This window comes from Babylonia areolata, chromosome 27 (genome assembly GCF_041734735.1).
Source record: "Babylonia areolata isolate BAREFJ2019XMU chromosome 27, ASM4173473v1, whole genome shotgun sequence".
In the NCBI taxonomy this organism is placed as follows: Eukaryota; Metazoa; Mollusca; class Gastropoda; order Neogastropoda; family Buccinidae; genus Babylonia; species Babylonia areolata.
The window spans coordinates 35836574-35857296 of record NC_134902.1 but is presented as its reverse complement, the minus strand read 5'-3'; the positions used below and the strand labels follow the sequence as shown (position 1 = coordinate 35857296).

The following is a 20723-nucleotide window of genomic DNA, read 5'->3' as shown; positions in this document are numbered from 1 at the left end:
CTTGCATGTACACACGAAGGGGGTTCAGGCACTAGCAGGTCTGCACATATGCTGACCTGGGAGATTGGAAAAATCTCCACCCTTTACCCACCGAGATTCGAACCCGGGACACTCAGATTGAAAGTCCAGTGCTTTAACCATTCGGCTATTGCGCCTGTCAAGTTAGACAGGTCAAGACTGGAGAGATACATTAACAAGAAGACAAGGAAGACCAGTTAGGACACACTACACCTGTTAACAAATAGGCAAATTAGACAGGTCAAGTTAGGAGAGATGTTAACAAGACAAGTAAGACCAGTTAGGACACACTACACCTGTTAACAAATAGGCAAATTAGACAGGTCAAGTTAGGAGAGATGTTAACAAGAAGACAAGGAAGACCAGTTAGGACACACTACACCTGTTAACAAACAGGCAAATTAGACAGGTCAAGTTAGGAGAGACATGTTAACAACAAGACAAGGAAGACCAGTTAGGACACACTACACCTGTTAACAAATAGGCAAATTAGACAGGTCAAGTTAGGAGAGACATGTTAACAAGAAGACAAGGAAGACCAGTTAGGACACACTACACCTGTTAACAAATAGGCAAATTAGACAGGTCAAGTTAGGAGAGACATGTTAACAACAAGACAAGGAAGACCAGTTAGGACACACTACACCTGTTAACAAATAGGCAAATTAGACAGGTCGAGTTAGGAGAGATGTTAACAAGAAGACAAGGAAGACCAGTTAGGACACACTACACCTGTTAACAAATAGGCAAATTAGACAGGTCAAGTTAGGAGAGATGTTAACAAGACAAGTAAGACCATTTAGGACACACTACACCTGTTAACAAATAGGCAAATTAGACAGGTCAAGTTAGGAGAGACATGTTAACAAGAAGACAAGGAAGACCAGTTAGGACACACTACACCTGTTAACAAATAGGCAAATTAGACAGGTCAAGTTTGGAGAGACATGTTAACAAGACAAAAGGAAGACCAGTTAGGACACACTACACCTGTTAACAAATAGGCAAATTAGACAGGTCAAGTTAGGAGAGACATGTTAACAAGAAGACAAGGAAGACCAGGTAGGACACACTACACCTGTTAACAAATAGGCAAATTAGACAGGTCAAGTTAGGAGAGATGTTAACAAGACAAGTAAGACCAGTTAGGACACACTACACCTGTTAAGAAATAGGCAAATTAGACAGGTCGAGTTAGGAGAGATGTTAACAAGAAGACAAGGAAGACCAGTAAGGACACACTACACCTGTTAACAAATAGGCAAATTAGACAGGTCAAGTTAGGAGAGACATGTTAACAAGACAAGGAAGACCAGTTAGGACACACTACACCTGTTAACAAATAGGCAAATTAGACAGGTCAAGTTAGGAGAGATGTTAACAAGACAAGTAAGACCATTTAGGACACACTACACCTGTTAACAAACAGGCAAATTAGACAGGTCAAGTTAGGAGAGACATGTTAACAAGACAAGGAAGACCAGTTAGGACACACTACACCTGTTAACAAATAGGCAAATTAGACAGGTCAAGTTAGGAGAGACATGTTAACAACAAGACAAGGAAGACCAGTTAGGACACACTACACCTGTTAACAAATAGGCAAATTAGACAGGTCAAGTTAGGAGAGACATGTTAACAACAAGACAAGGAAGACCAGTTAGGACACAAGGGACCAGTTATGTTAACAAGTAAGGCAAGCAGGACAAGTGAGATCAACTGATAAGCAAGACCACTCAATACAAGCAGCTCTTCAATCACCGATATGTGTGACGGGACATTAAACAAAAATTCCTTCCTTCAATACAAGCAGGACCATAAACAAATACACAGGTAAAACCAGTTTAACAAAAAAAAAAAAAAACAAGCTAGGCTTTCAGGACTGATTAACAAGCAGACAAGTACGACTGGTTAACAAATAGACAAGGAAGACTTTCAAGACCATTGAACAAGTATGACCAGTTTAACAAGCAGACAAATAACGCTGTTCAACAAGCAGACTGGTTCACAAGTAAGCAAGCAGGGCATTCAAGACTGGCTAACAAGCCCGGCTTCTTCCAGATTTTAAAGGTACATTAAATTTGCAATCATTTCAACATTGAAACCAATGGAATTGTAGCCTCAGGTATTCAGAACAACTGTTGTTGTTGTTTTTTTATATGGAGATTTTCTTTTCTGTTTCAAAATTTGGAAGATGGAAACAGACTGGGATATATATCATGATGAACATGGAATAGATTTTCAGCAATACATAATGTGTTTTAGTGTGTATTGGACATTCTTCAGTGGTCTAAAATACATCTGAAGGTTGTACTGTCTCAAATCATGATTAAATCAAAAGGTAATAGTTATGTTATGTCATATTGACGCATAAAGGTTTTGATATATTGTTGTAAGCTATGGTTGAACTGATGTAAATGAGTTATTTTGTGATAATGATAGTAGAGGTCATGCCGATGTGTAAAGGTTAATATATTGTGGTAGGCAGTGGCGATACAGGTGGAGTACTGTTCTCTTCCTGTGTTGACAGTCATGGGAGATGCATGGGAACGAGGCCTGTCAGGGGGGGAAAAGAAACGCGCCAGCATAGCTTGTGAGCTGATCACCGACCCGGCCATCGTTTTCATGGATGTGAGTGAAATGGCTTCGTGCTTTGTATCCTGAGAGTACAGCCTTGTCAGGTGGTCTCTGTTGTGTACGGGGCCCCATTGTCCATCATCATCACTCCCATCATCTTTTTAGTGCGTGATGAGCAAGGTGGCAGACTGGTTAACTCACTCGGGACGACAACTTTTCTCCCTTGCTTTTCCCCACAGACGGCCCATTTGTAAGGGATTTGGAAAAAAATTACAAAAAATACAAAATACTGTGTAAGAAAATGAAACTTTCAGAACTGGTTTATTACGTGTTGAGCTATTACATATAAAAAAATAAAATATTTCATCTTATTTTTACAGTTTTGCCATATGTAGAAAATACTGCCAATTTTTCACCCCGAATCACCATACCCATGGTCGCTTTCTGCATTAAATTCGCTTTCTTCTTCATCATCATCCACCTCTTCAATGTCCGACCCTTCAGTTTGTAGCATTTCAAGTACTTCGGCAACCCTAAAACGTTGCCGTCACTGCCTTGTTCGCTTCACAACATTCTGAGAAGAGCCCGCTTTGCTAACAGGCTGGCACACGAGCAGACGACCGGTCAGTGACTTTATCAGCGTGTGTGCGAGACGGGCCACACATCCCAGCATGACCAGTCATACTGTTTGATTGTGGAGTGACCCAGAATAGCACACTCTGCTTGGCTAATCACAAAATCACGTGTACAGCGCATGATGGAATTTTACTTTCAGAGGATGCTATTCCATTCCTTCGTCCGAATCCGAATACGTTTTGTGTAGGAATGCGTGAGCATTCCTTTGTCCGGAGAGAGTTAAGAAGCTTATCTGCCAGTACAGTGTGTGTGAGGGTCTAGGTTCCAATCCTGCTCTCACCCTTTCTCCGAAGTTTGACTGGAAAATCAAACTGAGGGTGTAGCCATTTGGATGAGACAATAAACTGAGGGCCCATGTGCAGCACGCATTTGGTGCACTGCAAAAAAACCCATGGCAAGAAAAGTGTTGTCCTCTGGTAAAATTCTTTAATAAAAGAAATGCACTCTGTTAGGTACACAAATATATGCATGCACTCACGGCCTGACAAGATGTGGCGAAGCGTATATGGAATTGTCCAAAGACAGTGACACCTCTTGAGAAACTGAAGCGTCATCACTCACATCATCTGTTTTCATGATCATCAAAATATAGAAAACTAAATATCTAGAATTCTTTGGAGGGGGCTTGGGGGGTGGAGGAGACTGCATGCTTTGTCCGTTGCACATACACACTCAGACACATGTATGCATGCATGTCATTTTGAATCGTGTGTAGTGATGATGTCCTCTTGTCCTCACCAGGAACCGACCTCAGGTCTGGATTACAGCACGGCAGCAAGCCTGATCCGAACGCTTCGCACCATCGCAGAATCCCAGACCAAGACGGTTGTCATAGCGATTCACCAGCCATCCAGTCAGATGTTTTTCACCTTCAACAACCTCCTCCTCTTGTGTGAAGGACAGGTGAGTGGACAAATTTGTTTGCTTTTTTTTTTTTTTTTTTCATTTTTCTGTCACCTGCGTATGAAAAATGTGTTCCCACACCAAGGCTACAAGTGTTCAGTGTTAAGTCATATTTACTCTTCCTGTCATTGTGCCTCCCTCACACTGTTTCCTCTCCTGCTGTTGTAAGAACTTGAAATTCAGCTCAGACAAAAAGGACGGTCATGTTGCTTCAGTGTTGTTATACATTTTGTTCTTTCGTCAATTAATGAGCTTGAGAAAAATGTTGGATAAGGAGAGTTTTGCATCGTGACAAGGTTGTGCTCTATAGGTCTTTTCATGGAATATTGCAGTTTCCATCAGACTTGAGATGAACAGACACATGCAGTGTTGCTCAGGAAATTTGAGCAATGCTCCTCATGACATATGTAAAGTGGTTGACCCTCGTGTGGTACCATTCTTCCCATTTGAGTTCATAGTATACTCTGCTCTGGGTAGGAGCCTATCATGGGCTGACAAAAAGCTGCATCATTCTGTATTAAATTGCTTTAGGTTTTGTGGTGTTGGGAATAGTTTGATGCAGACAAGCATTGTTTTGAGATTGCTTATCTGAATCAGGTGATGTATAGGACAACGTTTTGATCAGGCGTTTCAAGTCTTTTCATGAGATAAGCAAAGGGCAGGTTTGTTTTCCAGCATGTATGTGTTTTGAGACTGGAGTGAATATTAGACCATGAATTAGGCATGAACTGAACTACTTTGTTAAACAGGACCATGACAAGAAACAAAAATGAATCTGCCTTTAGATTGATTGTCTTACATCATTACCATTGTTTGTTCCCTGAAGTGTTATTTTGGATTGTTGAATGTTTATATATAATTTTCGTTTTAACCTTGTTGTTTTTGACTCACTTGTGTACACAAAGTGAGTCTATGTTTTAACCTGGTGTTCAGTTGTATATGTGTGTGTCTCTGTGTCTGTGTGTCCATGGTAAACTTAAACATTGGCATTTTCTCTGGAAATACTTTGTCTGCCAATATCAAAATTGGCTTTAACATAGTATGAAAAAAAATCTTCACAGTCATACCAATAACAGGTTGAAAGTCTCCCGAATTAAGCCATAGTTCCCAATCATCAAAAATTCTAAAAACCGCTTTCCACTGAGTTTGGCCGACTAGAAGGTAGGTTGTTTTCGAAGACAACATGACCTCGTGTTTCTTGTTCACAATTAAAAGGAAAGAAACACAAATGATGGACAGAACACACACAGTGATACTAACTACACCATGGACATGTTTACTGCTTATAAGTATTCTAAAGTGGACACTGAATTAACTGGAATGAACATAAAAGAAAAATTGAATCCATCGTTTCTTTCAGCCCATTGCCTTGTCAACTGGTTTGTGCAGATCTAGAGATCTACTATGTGTTGTGATTTGCTTGAAGGAGATGGCAACATCTCCTTTACCTTACCGCTGAAATAAAAGAATAATCGAGATATAATAACACACACATAAAACATTCTTTAAACAGCGTTATTACGTCCACTACAATCACATCTATTTTATCACACAAAGAAGAAAACATCAACATTGTTTAAGTTTTAGATTTAGTCATTTGACGTCAGATGTGCCGCAGCCTTGGGGATTAGTCTGCTTGCATCAGAACTGAACATGCGTGGTTCGATCCCGCTCGCATGCCTTTTTTTTTTCTTTTTTTTTCTCTCAAGTTTATCTATCATATTTTATACAGAGCAGTTTTCAACGATTTTTGAAATAACATTTTTTTTTCTCTCTCCTCATGATTCCTTTACTGGATAAAGCGTGAAGCACAAGTGAGTCTTGAAGGTTTTGCTTGGCTTTGTTGAATGATTATATATAATTTTCGTTTTAACCTTGTTTTCATTTATGTTGTAACTCCAGTGTTCTGTGTGCAGAGTGTGTAATATGTGAGAATTTAATCCCTTTGCACAATTGTTTTGTGTGTGTGTGTGTGTGTGTGTGTGTGTGTGTGTGTGTGTGTGTGTGCTGAATCTTGTAACTTGTATTCAATACTTTAAGTTTGTCAGAAAGTTATCTCATGCATGAACACTCATACAGATACAAGGGCAAAATGCATGCACCCGCACGCATGTTGAAATTTACAAGTTTTAATCAGACTCTGACTGCAGCTGGAGCACAGCTTTCAACACCAATTAATGTACAACACAGCCTGTTCATAAATACACAAAAGCAAGTTCAGTGAAAGTAACAAAAACAATCAAACGACATTTTTCAAATTCTATCAGCTTACACATGCACACAAAGTATTTCAGGTCAGATTTGCGAAACATTGCCAACTGCCTCGGACAGAAGCAGAAAGCACTGGGGAAAGGGGTGGGCAGGTGGGGTTTGGAAATATCCTTCCGTGTTGTGTAGGAACCTACAGCCAGCAGTCTCTGTGATCACACTTCTTCTGCATTCATGGGCTGCAGCTCTCATGTTGATACGCTGTATCTACAGCTGGGGTTTTACATGTTGGACTCGTCTTGCCCCACCATGTAGGCAGCCATAGTCTGTTTTCGGAGGTGTACATGCTGGGTATGTTTTTGTTTTCATAACCCCCTGAACGCCGGCATGGATTACAGGATCTGTAACGTGGGTGTTTGATTCTTTTCTGTGTGTACACACAGGAAGGGCAGGCACTAGCAAGTCTTTACATCTGTTGACCTGGGAGATCAGAAAAGTCTCCACCCTTAACCCACCAGGCACTTGGATTTGAACGCAGAAATAAATTCTAATATAGTACTGATGAATGGATTTTGTAGTTGTCATCTCAGCATTTGTGCATGTTTGTTGTCCAATCCATCTTTTTCCCTCGACTATATGTGTGTCTGCATGTTGTTTGACTTTTATTTTCCTTGTTCGTCTCCTGAACCAGCTGGCTTATTTTGGGCCGTGTAAAAACGTCATTGACTTTTTTGCCGATGTGGGATTCATCATGGACACCCACTACAACCCAGCAGATTTCATCAGTAAGTTTTGAGAATTAAATCTTTTAAGAAAGTCTACACAGTTGAATTTCATTTTGCACTAATCTGGATCTTTGCACATATGCATTACAGAAAGGAAATGGGCACATATACATGCGGGCAAACATGTAGATGTGCAGATTTGCAGAGTTGCACATGTATGCATAGACATGCGTTCAACCATCTTTTTCTATTTCCTGTGATCATGTTCATTTGCATGTGTGAATGGGCTTTTATATGCATATATTAGTTTTTAACCACACTGTTAAGGCAGCCATACCTTGTTTTCAGGGATGTGTTCATGTTGGATATGTTCATGTTTCTATAATCTAGTGAAAGCTGACCTGGACAATACACTGTCCATGCAAAAATTTATCAGTCAGACATGTCAGTCTTGCTACTGTCAACTGCGGCGCATCAGTGCCGTCCGGAAATATCTGTCCACTGACGCATCATCTAGACTTGTTGTTTCTCGCATTCTCTCTCGCCTTGACTACTGTAACTCTCTATTGTCTGGTTTGCCTGCTTCATCCATTCAGTCCCTTCAGTGCATACAAAACTGTGCTGCCCGATTCGTCCTCTGAAAGAAAAGATCTGACCACATCACTCCTCTTTTGCAACATCTCCACTGGCTCCCTGTCTCACACCGAATAAAGTATAAGATCAGCATTCTATGTTATAGATGTATTCACAAATCTGCCCCTTCCTGTCTTTGCGGCTGCCTTCACCTCTACACTCCATCTCGCTCACTACAATCGGCTTCGGATCCACTCTGTTTACACATACCCAGATTCAAACACTTGATTGTTAGCCGCCGTTCTTTCTCTGTCTCTGGACCTTGCAATTGGAATGAACTTCCTCTGTTGCTTCGTCAAGTCTCCACTCTCAGCTCTTTCAAGTCTGGCCTTAAAACCCACCTCTTCCCAAAATAGCCTCCCTTGCCTGCCTCTTCCTTGTCTTTAGTTTCTACAGTTTTAGAGTTATGCATGTGTGTGAATGACTGGTGCGAAAGCGCTTTGATTTGTCTCTGCATAAGATTTAGCGCTATATAAATACCATTATTATTATTATTATAGGATCTTCAGTGTGTGTAGCTATCTTTTGCATGTGTATACATACACTTGAAGGAGATCAAGGCACTGACAGGTCTACACATATGATGACGTGGCAGACAGGAAAAAAACCCTGATTTCCACTATTGATACACCAGGCGTCAGTCGATAACAGGATCAATCCCAGTAAAGTTGGATTGTCTTATGTTTTAACCATTTGGTGATTGCATATGTCTTTACCATCTTCATTTTCACGGTTTATTTGTGTGATGCATGTGTGCATGAATTCCTGAACATTTATGTTGCATACATATTTTGTTTATTGTTTATGGATGATTGCCTGTGAATGTGTGCACATGTAATATGCATGTGTGTTGTTTGTGCTTGCAGACATGCATGTGTGTTCCATCCTCATGTCAGTTTAAAAGCTCATTAATTTGATATTTACTACCATTTTAAATCTTACCTTTAATGTTTACGCATACCCAGATTCAAACACTCGACTGTTGGCCGCTGTTCTTTCTCTGTCTCTGGACCCTGTGATTGGAATGAACTTCCTCTTTCGCTTCGTCAAGTCTCCACACTCAGCTCTTTCAAGTTTGGTCTTAAAACCCACCTCTTCCCAAAATAGCCTCCCTTGCCTGCCCTTCCTTGTCTTTAGTTTCTACAGTTTTAGAGTTATGCATGCGTGTGAATGACTGGTGCGAAAGCGCTTTGATTTGTCTCTGCACAAGATTCAGCACTATATAAATACCATTATTATTATTATTATGTTAACTTATTAAAAAAAAAGTTTTTTAAATGTGTGTTGTGCATGTTGTTACTAATGATGGGTTGCCGAGGGCAAACTAATCCACACCCTGAAACAGTCTGATCAGGAGTGTATAATATTTGGGCTGAGCTTTTTGATCTTTTGCTCAGTTATTTTTGTTGAGTTTCATTTTGTTGCTGTGCTTAAAAAGCTTATAACGTGGCTTTATTCATAACTTTGAACTCTTTACTCTGTATGCGACTTCATGATTTTTTCAGTCGGGGTTAAGATACAGAATGTGACTGACCAAACATTTCCAGTGGAGACTTATTCATAATGTGACTGTACTCATTCTTTCAGTGAAGATTTACATACAGAACATGACTTAATTAATGGATGTTTGAAATTGAAAGATGAGATTTTTCCGTAAATCTACGGAAATCAGTAAATCTGAGAGCCCCAGTCGATCCTGAGAGTTGAGTAAATCTGTTGAGAAAATCAACGGGTATATAATATGTATGTGTGATATCTTCGTTTTTGTTTTTTTTGGACTTGCGTGTTGATCCGTGTATCTGGTTTGGATTCTTACTTGATTAAAAACGCGGTGAGCAGTATGTTTGGGAGACCTGGTTTCATACTGTTTGAACATTGCGTACATGGATATGCATCTGGATCGACACACCAAAAAAGCTCTTCAGTCCGTATTCACTGTTTATAGACCCTGTATTAACTCACTCAGTACGGCCAGTCCTCTCTTCTCCTCTACACAGACCCCTCGGATGTCCAGTGGGTGTCTCAATGATCCAACCTTTAGCTTCCGTCGTCAGAATTGTGGTATTCTTTGTCAACATTCACGTCTTCAGTATAAGAGCCTTCCGCTTGCAATATTTTGATGGTGGTAATTGGGGTGAAACGCTGTTAACGTCGTCTCTTTCGCCATTCGTATGGAGAGAGTTAAAGAGGCTTTAAGAAGAAAGTGCCAGTTGATTGAAGTCAATTCAGTGGTCATCAAAATGCTGATCCTGACAGGCGATCTCTTCTTGAAACGTGTTTAGACCTTTGTGAAAAACAAAAGGCACACACACTCTCTCTCTCTCTCTCTCTCTCTCTCTCTCTCACACAGAAAGAGAGGGAGGGAAAGACAGAAGGTGACCTCCGTCAGCACGTGATTGCCATTCACGGTTTATTTTGATATCAGCAGGGACAATTGAATTGTCAGCACACACTCTCTCTCTCTCTCTCTCTCTCTCTCTCTCTCTCTCTCTCTTTCTCTCTCTCTCTCACACACACACACTGAGAGAGAGAGAGACAGAGAGAAATTTAGAAGATAGTCAACATGTGATTCTTTTTAAGTAGGAGCCATTGTACACACACACACACACACACACACACACACACATTGGTAGGCATCCTTCAGTCTCGGAAGACTATGGAGTTGTGCTCTTGGTGTTTATTCTGGTACAGTGTCAGGTGTGGCTGGCCAGTCTGATGCGGGAATGACAGTCCCTGTGGCAGAGGGCACAGATGGAGTCTACGCTGGTCTGTCTGCCTGGGCTGCAGCCTTTCTTCTCATTCTCTTTTCCTCGTGCTTCTGAGCGAGTGTCTCTTCGAACTTGGAAAGACCTTTCTGCACAGTCTGTCTCCAGGCTGACCGTTCGAGGGCTGTTGCTTCCCAGTTGTTCTGGTCGATGTTCAAGGCTTTTAGGTCCCTCTTGTACACATCTTTGAATCGTAGCTGTGGTCTGCCTGTGGGACATTTTCCCTGCACAAGTTCTCCATAGAGGAGGTCTTTAGGGATCCGTCCGTTGTCCATGCACACGACATGGCTGAACCAGCACATACATCTCTGTTTCAGCAGCGTGTACATGCTGGTGCATCCAGCTCTTTCCAGGACAGTGTTGTTTGGGACCTTGTCCTGCCAGGTGATGTTCAGAATGCGTCGGAGGCTACGCACGTGAAAAGCATTGAGCTTTCGCTCTTGTTGGGCACACAAAGTCCAGGACTCGCTGCCATACAGGAGGGTGCTCACGACGCAGGCTCTGTAGATCTGGATCTTTGTGTGCTCAGTCAGTTTGCTGTTGATCCATGCTTTCTTTGTCAGCCTGGTCATGGTGGTAGCTGCCTTGCCGATGCGCCTGTTGAGCTCTGCATTAAGTGAGAGGGTGTCTGAGATAGTTGAGCCCAGATAGACGAAGTCGTGGACGACATCCAGTTCATGGTCATTGATGCTGATGGCTGGGGGAGAGTCAGCATCTTGTCCCATGACCTGTGTTTTCTTCAAGCTGATGGTAAGCCAAAAGTCTTGGCAGGCATCGCTGAAGCAAGTCATGAGCTGCTGTAGGTCCTCGGCTGAGTGGGCGGTTACTGCTGCGTCGTCTGCAAAGAGGAAGTCACGAAGGCACCTCAGCTGGACTTTAGTCTTGGCTCTTAGTCTGGAGAGGTTGAAGAGCTTGCCATCTGTCCTGGTTCGGAGGTAGATACCTTCAGCTGCAGGACCAAATGCGTGTTTCAGCATCACAGCAAAGAAGATTCCAAACAGGGTGGGAGCCAGGACGCAACCCTGTTTCACTCCACTCCGTATATTGAAGGCAGCTGATGTTGAGCCGTCAAAGACAACGGTGCCTTTCATGTCTTTGTGGAAGGATCTGATGATGCTGAGAAGTTTGGGTGGACATCTGATCTTGGGAAGGATCTTGAAGAGGCCATCCTTACTGACCAGATCGAAAGCCTTTGTGAGGTCTATGAAGGCAACGAAGAGTGGCTGCCTTTGCTCCCTACGTTTCTCCTGAAGTTGTTTGAGGGAGAAGATCATGTCTGTAGTGGATCTGTTGGCACGGAAACCGCACTGCGATTCAGGGTAGACTTGCTCTGCAAGTACTTGGAGCCTCTTCAGTACTACTTGTGCAAAGACTTTCCCAACGATGCTGAGGAGGGATATGCCGCGATAATTATTGCAATCGCTTCTGTCACCTTTGTTTTTGTACAGTGTGACGACGTTAGCATCCCTCATGTCTTGTGGTACTTCGCCTTCACTCCAACAGAGGCAGAGGATTTCTTGCAACTCGGTGATGAGTGTCTCTTTGCAGCACTTGAGTACCTCGGCAGGAATACCGTCTTTCCCTGGTGTCTTGCCAGAGGCAAGAGAGTCCACGGCTTCACTGAGTTCATCTATGGTTGGTTCTCTGTCAAGCTCTTCCAGCTCTGCTAGGCACTCTATGGCATTCAGGGCATCTTCTGTGACTACATTTTCCCTTGCATATAGCTCAGTGTAGTGTTCTACCCAGCGCTCCATCTGTTGTTCTCTGTCTTGAATCACCTCCCCTGTAGCTGATTTCAAAGGGGCAGTTTTCTTTTGTGTTGGGCCCAATGCCTGCTTGATGCCGTCATACATCGCCTTGATGTTGCCTGTGTCAGCTGCGATCTGAATCTGGGAGCAGAGCTGAAGCCAATAGTTGTTGGCACATTTCCTGGCACACTGCTGGACTTTGCTGCGAGCAGCATGGAGAACCTGGAGGCTCTGCTCACTGGGATTGGTTTTGTATGCCATCAAGGCGTTTCTCTTGGCCTCAATGACTGGTGCCATTTCTTCTAAGTGGGCTTCGAACCAGTCAGCTGACTTGCTGGTCTTTTTGCCAAAGGTGGACATGGCAGCATTGTAGACAGCATCTCTGAAGTGTTCCCATCAGTCTTGGGCATTTGCAGTGGGCCAGGGAGAGAATCCTCCAACACACGCGCAAACTCCTCCACTTTTCTTTGATCACATGTTTTGCTGGTGTGGATGCGAGGTCGGCCCTCCTTTCTCGTACGATGCAGTCTCTTCGCGCGGAGCTTCACACTGCTGCACACCAAAGAGTGGTCAGTGTGTCACAATCGGCGCTCTGGTAGCTGTGAGTGATCTTGATGCTGGAAAGGTTGACACGTCTGGTGAGGATCAGGTCGAGCTGATGCCAGTGTTTGGATTGCGGGTGTCTCCAGGAGACCCGATGCTGAGGCTTCGTGTTGAAGAAGGTGTTACTGATGCACAACCCATGATGACAGCAGAGCTCTAGCAGGTGCTGACCATTCTCGTTCATTTTCCCAGTGCCAAGCAGGTGGGCCAGGAATTGTAATCGACATCTACTCTGGCGTTGAAATCGCCGGTGATGAACAGTAGTTCTCTGTCAGGAATTCTCCTTATAGCAGCACTGATGTCGTCATAAAACTTGTCTTTTGCTTCTGCTGTGGATGCCAAAGTTGGTGCGTAGGCACTGATTAGGCTGACTGGATTCGTTCTGTTCCTTCTGCTGGTGGGGTTATGGACCCCAGTAATCTGTTTCTAACTGCGAATCCCACGCCGTGTTCTCTGACCTCGTCTGATGGTTTGCCCTGCCAGAACAGGGTGAAGTCCCTCTCCCTCACAGATCCTGTTTCTGGGAGCCTGTTTTCTTGAAGGGCGACGATGTCCATCTGCAGTCTGCTCAGTTCTCTGTCGATGACAGCTGTCTTGTGAGCATCATTTACTTCCTGCAGGTCGTCAGAAAAGCCTGGTGTCATTGTCCTTACATTCCACGTGTCCAATTTCAGGGCGGGAGTTTTCATTTCTCTGTTGCCTGGTGCACAGTTGTCAATCTGCTTGTCGGTTTTCACCCCTAAACCCCACGCACCCAGTGAGGCTAACGGACCGTGGCGGGGCAGCACCTTACTGGCTGGGGACTGCCCAGCTTAAGGTGGGTGGTAGCTGCCCAGTGAGATGCGATGACCTCTCCCACCATCGGAAGCAGACCCTGGCATCTGACTATTCACCAATTAAGTATGCAGACTTATAACCGGTAGACTGCTACTTCCCGCGTTTTGTCGACGCTGCAAAGCGAAGCGAAGCTGGAGTGACCTCTCCAGAGCGCAAAGCCTGGGTAAGTAAGTATGGAGGGCAAGCTGTTACCCATGCAGCAGACCCCCCCCTCTCCACGTCGCTGGAATGGTCCATTGGAAGGGCAAGCGCCGATACACATGGTTCCAGTGCAGTTGCAGGAGTTGCCAGAACATTGCTGTATACAGCCTCAGACTGCCTTGGGGACTCCGGCTCTGGATTTTTCCTCAGGGTTGACTCCCAAAGTCTTTCCTATGAGTGGGTATGGCCGCAAGGCAGTGGAGGTTTGGAATCAGTTTTCCTTCTCTTAGATGAGCTGTCTTCCAGACTGATGAGCCCCATCTACCCAAAGCACTGGTTTTCAGGCACCAGGTAACCCGCCTTCGCCCCTTCTCCTATCAGTAGTAGCAGTTCCGCCGGGCTTATATCTAAGCCACATGAGCGGGCTAGGAGCTGGACTTAGTTGTCAGAGGCTGTTGGAGATGCGCGCCGTGAGTGGCATTTTATAGACAATGGGAGCTTGTCCCCATTGCCACCCCTTGGCTATGACAATCTTGGAGACACACACACACACACACACACACACACACACACACACACACACACACACACACACATTGAGAGAGAGAGAGAGAGATTTAGAAGATAGTCAACACATGATTCTACATAAGTAGGGGCCATTGTACACACACACACACGCACATAGAAAGAGAGGGGGGAGGGAGATGAACTCAGCACTTGATTCTCATTTATTTCAATCTGACTATGAGCAGGAGCCATTGTTGTTGCTTGAGAGAGAGAGAGAGAGAGAGAGAGAGAGAATGTGTGTGTGTGTGTGTGTGTGTGTGTGTGTGTGTGTGCTGACAGCTATGCAGTATGTGAATTAACTGATGCTGATAATGGAAATTTAGACACAGTTTGTGAATTAACTGATATTTTCAGTGGAGAAACTGAAGCAAGGAGAAGAGACACAGAGCCAGATTTTAGCAGCTGCTAAATACCTCAGGTGAGTAAGACAGAGGGCTAATGTGGACTGCTGTGAGAGTGAAGGGAGAGAGGTAGAGAGAGAGAGAGAGAGAGAAGTGTGTATGTTTGGGGTTTAGGCACACACATACATTCGTACACACATACATTTGCATGCACATACTCTTATTCACATGTACAAGTACACACATTCTCATACACATTCCCATGTGCATGTATGCATATACTCTTCTCATTAGCAGGTCATACGTCTCACATCATACATGCGAAAAGCTGTTAAATGAAAGTGCTGCTACTTCTTCTGCACACGCACACACACACACACACACACACACACACACACACACACACACACACACACACACACACCACATTCACACACACCACACACACACACACACACTTAGGTACAAAAAATGGGCAGATTAAAAAAAGAGAAAACAAGCATCTGTGAACGCCTCTTTTCCTTGGATATTTCTCATCCTTGTGACATTGACCCCATATTAAGGTTAAAAGAATTTATAGTTTACAGTTTCAAAAATGGAAAATAGGAGATTTTATAGTGATTTTGTTTTAAGATCATTGTAAAGTGATCTGTGCTGTAAATACCCATGCTGGCGAACACAGGAAGCCCATTCCCAATGTCGTCTAGATTACAAACACACAAAGACACACACAGCTTTACAGCTTAAGAGTATGTAGAATACATGTATTAGAAGCATGTCAAGTTTGTAACTTAAACTGAGCAAGACCAGTTGTCAAAGATAGGCAATGGTGAGCTTTGTTGAGGTGTGCCGTGGATGCTAGTGTGGCAGGTACAGTGCTCAGTTTCACAGGTTGGTGATTTTTAGTCTGCACAAGTCAAGTTTTGGACGGTAGATTTTGCTTCCTGGTGAGTCTGTGTTCTTCCCTGTATGCCCTCAGCTTCATGTAACAATGCAGTGTTTTTCATGGCCTGTTTATCAAGGCTACACATCTCCTGTTGATCTGGTTAAGCTTTTAGTTGAAGAGGTTTCGGGTAAAGCAGATCAATATTATCTCCACCCAGAACTGAAATAAAGATGAGATCAGTGCAAAAATTAAAAGTTATATCTCAGAATTCCAAAGGGAGTGGTGTTTATTCTGCAGTTTTTTGGTTTTGTTTTTTTGTTTTTGTTTTTTTTTGGTTTTGTTTTGTTTTTTGTAGACATTGACAGTCTTCTCCTCCCTTCCCCTTTAATTCCTCTTTTGAAACCAAAGTATTATTCTGACAAACCTTTTCCTTCTATATGCATATATTTGCATTCTTTTAATGATTTAGTTGCTCTTCTTTGCACCCTTTCTATAGCTGTACATTGTCTCTTGAAGTATAGGTGCCACACAACATTACCATTCTCTACACATGGTCAAACCAATGCTTTAAATAATTTAAGAAAAATATATATCTATCTAAATAGGTATACATTCTCTTAATAACTCCAATCATCTGACTGGCATCATTTATTATATTCTGTATATGTATGTAAAATGATTGTTATCAAAAGTTATGCCAAGGTCTTTCTCACTTTGACATGAATTTCTCATTATCCTGTGTGTTGCTTTTTGTTTTCATTATCTGGTATTTGTTTTCTGGATTTTCATTTCCCATTTAGCATTTATATATTATTAGACTGATTGTAGGCATTAACAGATCCAGTGTGTAGAAGCAGTTGTATTATTAGAAGCAATTGTCGGGTATGAATGTGAGAGTGAATGTTTAGGTAAGTAGTGGGTAGGGGGAGTGCTGGAGGGAGGGCGCTGCGGCGGGGGGTGCCAGGGGCCATCAATAGGATGCCTGCCTGTCACTTCTCGCCCCCTCTGATCCAGTTAGTGGGCAGGAAAGAGAGTGTGAATGTGATTGGAGTAAATTTTTTTTTTCAACCAACCGGTCTGCGGAAACCCCCCAAAAAAATTTGTAGCAAAATAATCAACGAGTTGATTGTGGCTACACAACAGAAGAAGAAGAAGAAGCTAAAAGATGCTTCACAGCCAGCCACAGCAGTTCAGTTGTAGTCTCATCGCTTCTGTCAGCTTGAAGTGTCTTCGGTTGCAGCACTATGTATGAGCCCTGCGAGATCCAGATACAAAATCATCAAAAAGTCGCGTTTTTGCGTGGGATTTTAATTCACATTAAAATGGATAGCCCTGCACGGGGGTTTGTACAGTCGATATTAGCAGACGCTCAAATTTGTGGTAATAGTTTATTGTTTCCCTTGTGGTGGGACCGAAGAGAGTTACCTCCCGTAGTGAGGTCGCATTTTGGTTCAACCTTCGGACATGAACAGTCCATTACTATTGAGCTCGTTGATAAATTCTTCCTGGTTCATCCTAAGTCCGGAAACTGATGGCAGTGACGCCAAGCAACAACGGGATTCACGTGTTTATTATTATACTATCAAAGGGGGTTCCCGAACATGAATGATAGTGACGAAAATTCCTTTTGTGATTTTCTGCCAAAAGAAACCAGCAGTTACTAAACTTTGTAGTAAGGTTGAAGCGAGTCCAGTCAGCTGAAGTAAGTGTAGGCAACATATTTACTGTCTATTCTAGCCAACGACAGAACAAAACAACAAATCAACTGCTCGTCTCAAAGAGAACTGACAATCGCCGTTCATCATTTTAACCAGTGGTGTGATCGGACACTTGTTTTTCATCCTGAGAAGACTGGAGTAAAAGTGCTGTCCAGCTCTTAGCGATCGGTGCAGAGTTTGTCGACATTCGTTGAGGTCGATGTTGTGCAAGTTGACGGCCACGAGTTTTTATCAAGATTATAATTAGGCACAGGGAGTAGGCCGACGTCGTAAGATAACGGACACACTATATAAAAACCATGGCAGGTCTAGACACCGATGTAGTTCCTGACTGCTGTGCTGACAGTTCAGAGACAGACCTGGAACAGTCTTTAAGTTCACTTGGTTTGGGAACACAAAACTTGGCTCCCATGCAACCCCAACAAGACTGGAGCCCACAGAGCTTTGGCGTTGTAACCAGAACCAAGAGCAACCACAAACCAACAAGGACAACCAGTTGCAACCAAGCGCTTGCCAGGGACTCCAGTTCTGTGTACAGGCCGCAGTCATTTGTTGCCAACAGCGACATCCGTGATGACATGATAGAAGACGGCTCACATGTAGTGTTTGACTGGGACAACACCCTGAAGCTGTACAACAGGCAGACCCAGCAGCTGTCGTGCCGAGTGTCCAAGGACTTCTTGCTGCGCCTCAAGAACCAGCGCGGCTGCCAGTTATACATCATCAGTGCCATCCGTCCCTCTCAGCTTAACCTGGCCACTCTGCTGTCAGAGGTGGACAAACTGGGACTGACTGACCTGTTTGTCAGGGACTCCTCTGATGAAGTGGATGGTGCCGCTGCAGACCAAGCCGTGGTGAAAAACGGGGAGTATGCACACATGGGGAACATTATTATCTGTGGCTATGACAAAGCAGAGACATTTCTCAAGTTGTCAAACTTTGATTCAGGAAGGGGAGATAAAGTCACCTTTTTTGATGATGAGGAGGTGAATGTTTCCAACTTCAGTATTTTGGTGCCCAACAGCAGATGTATTCATATTCTGACATAAGTGTGCACATACATGCGTGCTTGTGCATGCACTCATGTGGGTGTGTGTGTGCACACACTCATGCACACACACTAACACACACATGCATACACATACACACATATATATACACATGCATACACACACACAAACACACATACACACACGCTTTCTCTCTTCATACAACTTTGTACAGTGACTGGACATGCTTGAGCAAGAACTGTAAAGAGTTGCATTTTGCAATGTCACATGGCGTGGTAAGGAAAGTGTAAAAAATGGAACGTTTTTTTTCTGTTTGGTTTTCATAAACCTTGCTCCAGTGACTGGTTTTAGTGATTATAACCAGAACACAAACTTTTAAAACTGAAAGTCAGGTTTAAAGTTCAAGGTCACAATAGTGTGTAAATATTAAAAATGCCTTAATTTCCCCATTGTAAGATGATCAGTTGCATGTTGATCTGCTTTTCACTGCTGGCACCCTTTGTTCCCTAATTAAGTGGGTATTGAGCTTCAGTCTTGAACTCAAAGAGATTGCTTCTCTTGATTATAAAATTTCAAATGGCAAGAAGTTGATATTACTATTACAGTATCAATTAAGTATTATTAAATTGCTATTACATAGATACTTTATAAGATTATAGTATTACTTTCCTGTCACCTTATGATGGGTGTACATATTTTTCAGCTGAATACATCTACAGTTATGGTGTTGTCAGTTTTAGTTTGCAAGCTGTTGAATATGTTGCTCAAGATTATTATTTTTTTTTTTTTGTCAGAATTTTGCATTATAATATTCATATATAATTATATTTATATGTAGTATAATGTATATATAATTTTCACCTTCCAGTGAAATCAGATTCCAGTACTTGCTGTAGAGTTTGAATAACATGGCAACCTGGTGCTCAACAGGAAATTTTCATTTCATATCCTGACCAATAGTCTTTTCTGTGTGATCATTTCTTCACACAAATAGTGGTTTTCCTCATAAATTCCCCAGTCCTTGTGCAGACTTATATGTTACTGTTTTTTTGGGTTTTTTTTTTTCTGTCTCCATGCTCATATCTAAACACTGTTGCTTTACATCTGTAGAGTAATTTATGTGTGTACATTTGTATTTCGCATACTCATACATGTTAGTGAAGGTCTTTTCAGTAGGTTCGTGTGGAGTTAAAACATAGAGGTGAACCTTGTCTCGTTTCTCACATGCTGTGATCTCCCAAACTGCTGCATACTTGAGTGTATCATATATGATCACCTCAGAACACCGCGGCTGAAATGTAATTTACATGATACCAACTGGAGAGTGACAGCATTAGATTTAGAGAGAGAGAGAGAGACTGAGAGTATGAGATAAAAGGGAAAGGGAGGTCGATGTGGCTGTGAGCTGGAGACAGAGATGTAATTAGAGTTAACTTGGATGGGGAGAAAGAGAGAGGGAGGAATCATTATAAAAATTTTCTTTTATTTGATTACCTCACCCAGTGACTTGTATAAAAGTACTCCTTACACCTGCACATGTAACTCATTTAAATGGGGTAAGTGTTCCTGCATAGAATTTAGATTCATCACATAAAACCCCCCCAACTATTTTCCATATCAAACATTTTTGTGTCAGTCGCAATAACTGCTACTTTTAGTTTTGCAGAATGTATATATTTATAAATTCATTTGGTGAGTCTCCCTCTCAGTTTTTTTTCCTTCTTCTTTTCTCATTTCTGTCATCTTTTCTTTTCATTCTTCCACAGTTCCAGGTCTGTTTGTTCAGTTAAAGTAATGTTTTCTGGAAAGTCTTTGATGTTTCCTTTATAAAATCTTTCATGTTTCCTTTATAAAGTCTTATAATAAAGTCTTTCATGTTTCCTTTATAAAATCTTATAATAAAATCTTTCATGTTTCCTTTATAAAGTCTTATAATAAAGTCTTTCATGTTTCCTTTATAAAATATTTCATGTTTCCTTTATAAAATTTTTTTTTATGTTTCCTTTGTAGAATCTTATAGTCTTTCATGTTTCCTTTGTAAAGTCTTTCACGTTTCTGGCTGCTGTTCTCCGGTGATAGGGCAGACAGTGTGATAGTCACTACACCCCTTTGAGCTTTATTTTCCATTATTATGACATTTTTGTGTTGTTAAAGCTTCAAATAAGTACATTGAGTAAAACTAAATGGTGTGTCATATGTCTGGCTTGATCAGTTGATGTACTGTGATAACAAATTTATCAGTCCTGATTTTGTATAATATGTATATATATATAAAAAAAATTTGTTGCTTTGATAATTATACAACATTAAAATTATCTTTGTAATTATAGGTCTACTGTGTGTTCTGTGTGTGTGTAAAAGTGTGTCTGCTATGTGCTGTGTGTGTGTGTGTGTGTGTGTGTGTTCC

At 42.2% G+C, this 20723-nt stretch overlaps 2 protein-coding genes across 12 annotated transcripts in view; both read left to right on the top strand.

The window, feature by feature from the left end:
- The window catches only part of LOC143301001 (uncharacterized), a 54880-nt gene that overhangs the window by 16285 nt on the left and 17872 nt on the right, over positions 1–20723 (top strand). For all 11 annotated transcript variants that reach the window (XM_076614988.1, XM_076614985.1, XM_076614981.1 and 8 more), the window contains exons 6-9: positions 2549–2649; positions 3973–4134; positions 7034–7127; positions 14716–14779. In XM_076614988.1, the coding sequence (XP_076471103.1) occupies positions 2549–2649; positions 3973–4134; positions 7034–7127; positions 14716–14779 (421 nt within the window). The remainder of the gene's footprint in view (positions 1–2548; positions 2650–3972; positions 4135–7033; positions 7128–14715; positions 14780–20723) is intronic.
- LOC143301004 (uncharacterized) lies at positions 16801–20641 on the top strand. Its single transcript, XM_076614991.1, has one exon. It carries the CDS (start codon positions 17606–17608, stop codon positions 18353–18355), a length of 750 nt encoding a protein of 249 aa, XP_076471106.1. The 5' UTR covers positions 16801–17605; the 3' UTR covers positions 18356–20641.